This window comes from Oncorhynchus masou, chromosome 19, assembly GCF_036934945.1.
Source record: "Oncorhynchus masou masou isolate Uvic2021 chromosome 19, UVic_Omas_1.1, whole genome shotgun sequence".
Classification (NCBI taxonomy): domain Eukaryota; kingdom Metazoa; phylum Chordata; class Actinopteri; order Salmoniformes; family Salmonidae; genus Oncorhynchus; species Oncorhynchus masou.
The window spans coordinates 30,805,370-30,807,775 of NC_088230.1; the positions used below are offsets into that span (position 1 = coordinate 30,805,370).

General features: G+C 40.6%; 1 protein-coding gene across 1 annotated transcript in view; it reads right to left on the reverse strand.

Moving 5' to 3' along the window:
* matn3a (matrilin 3a) overlaps positions 1 to 2,005 on the reverse strand; it is an 11,409-nt gene extending 9,404 nt beyond the window's left edge. Inside the window, exon 1 of the mRNA XM_064924657.1 lies at positions 1,784 to 2,005. Within this exon, the coding sequence (XP_064780729.1) occupies positions 1,784 to 1,949 (166 nt within the window). The 5' untranslated portion in view covers positions 1,950 to 2,005. The remainder of the gene's footprint in view (positions 1 to 1,783) is intronic.
* Between the last annotated feature and the right edge of the window lie 401 nt (positions 2,006 to 2,406).

Here is a 2,406-nt window from a genome sequence, read left to right on the forward strand (position 1 = left end):
AAGTATTTAAATGTATTTCCAGTTATTCATAGTTTTTCTGTTCCAAATTATAAACTGCGGAGAACAAGAAAGTATTTTTTGACTTGTTCCGGAATGCTTCACCCCAGTATTGTATGGTGTTTTGTCATTATTAGATTGCAAATAACATAAATTCTGTCTGGTTGATTATGTGATGAAATTATCAATGAGAATAGTTGATTATGTGACAGTAGTCCTGTGCTATTATAAAATAAAAAGACAGAGCTGACCTGGACAACTATGGATTGAATTGGTTGGGTAGGAAGGGAAACCTGGCTTCTACCTGTCTCCACACTGGTGGTGGTGATGACAACGCCGCTTTGGGTACTGACAGGTAGTGTTGGCGGCACGGGGGTGGTGGACACCTCCAGTGGCAAGGTGGTCATCACCGGTTGCAATGTAGTCACTGATGGTAGAGTTGGAACTGTGGTGGGTAGGTACACCACAGGGGTCGTTGGCACTGTAGTAGGTTTAGGCTGTACCAGAGGTAAAATGTGTGGACATTTACCTTTGAATTTGTGGTGGTGGCTCACTGGTGGGAAAAAAACTTTAAACGGGTGGTGGTGAACTACTGGAGGTGAAAGGTCTTGGTATAGGTTGTACACCACAGGTGGCGCTCTGTGTTGGTAAGGTGGTAAGGGGACAGAGGATCTGGGGTAAGCCACGGGTGGAGATAGAGGGCCAGGTTGTTGGTAAACCACGGGCAGGTGGATCCCTGGTGGCTGGTGGTGGTAGTGATAGCCTCTATGCCTGTATGCACTGGCGTGAACTAGGGGCCACCAGAGGAGGAGAGGAGGAGCGGTAGAGCAAATTAGTTAGTCAGCAAATGGGAAAGCTGTGAGTCTTTATGAATTATAGTTTCGAAGCGAGTTTGTATGAATGATAGATATGCTTCAATGTGAGTTTGTATAAATTATAGTTATGGGTGTGTTGATGTGAGAATGAACTCTGCTTGCTTTAAGAGTTAGCATGAGAATACTGATTAGTTTTTGAAGCATGAGTGACATTTGAGCTGGTAGCCGCTTGGCTCGTTTCGAACCAGCATAGAAGAATATCGCACTTATAAAATGAAAATGAAGATAAATTACTTACACATGCATTTAGTCTTGTAGCACATATAGATTTGACAGATATGGTATCGGTTTTATAAACTTGGATGTCATTGTTTAGCCAACAAAGCAAAATCAAGTATAATTTGTCTATTTTGAAATTGTATGGTTAAAAAAAGTCAATGTAAATCTATAATGAGTGATTGCCCTGTTGAACTGCATGAACATGGAATGCATATGTCCAAGTACCTTAGTACACGTATTAGAATTTCCACATAGCAGACTAGGGTTGCAAAATTCTGGTAACGTTCCCAAAAGGAATCTCCAACCAGGATTTCTGGAAAACCAGGTTAAAAGTTACTGGAATTGTGCAAATTTATAGCAGACCGAATTATCTACAATTCAAGGAGTGGCTATAATAAAACCAATTGTTCCGTGCATATTTTACGCGATTTTTACGCACGGACACTTGGTTGGTTCCCAATGAGGAGAAGCATAAAATTATCGGATTAATCTCTCGTGGACAGACTACGAGTAGTTCGCACGAGATTTTGATCGGATTAGACAAATAATTGAATTCAAAAAGCTCTTTTCAATTTTGGCGGAAAATGTAGTTGGCTAAACAATCAAGTGATATTCAGTGTGTATCATGACACAAAACACAAACACAAATAGAAAGGTGTATGGGGGACCGACACCTTTCTCTGAAAACCTACCTGAAGGAGCGAGCGTCCGCAGCGGTGGCCGGGCAATATTTCTACGTTGTGCATAACTTTGAGCAGTAACCTTCTGTGGATCGAATCCATGCAAACGGTGCGTTCCGTATACATCAGACACAAAGAGGAAAATGCAGTAGACGAGACTCCCGAATAAAGACTTCATTGTACCAATGTTTTCTTCTCGCGTCCGTTCAAGTTATTGCCAGTTTACCCAGTCAGCACAAATGTCTGAAACTCAAATGTTTAGGAGAGGGACTTGGAGGGTCAATTTGAAGACCACTGACTAAAGCACGTGTGTAATTATTGTCCAATCAGATGCAAGACGGAAAAGAGCGCATTTCCCCCCTCCCCAAACCAAACACCATTTTGGAAGGGTCAGTGATGTGCAGGATCCTTGAAATGAATTGTTTTCAAGAGGTCAAACCAATAATCACTAAGCTATTTGATTTTTAATTTTAAGACCTCTTGAAGTATCTAAAACATATACAGTACCAGTCAAAAGTTTGGACACCTACTCATTCAAGGATTTTTCTTTATTTTACTATATTCTACATTGTAGAACAATAGTGAAGACATCAAATCTATTAAATAACACACATGGAATCACATAGTAACCAAAA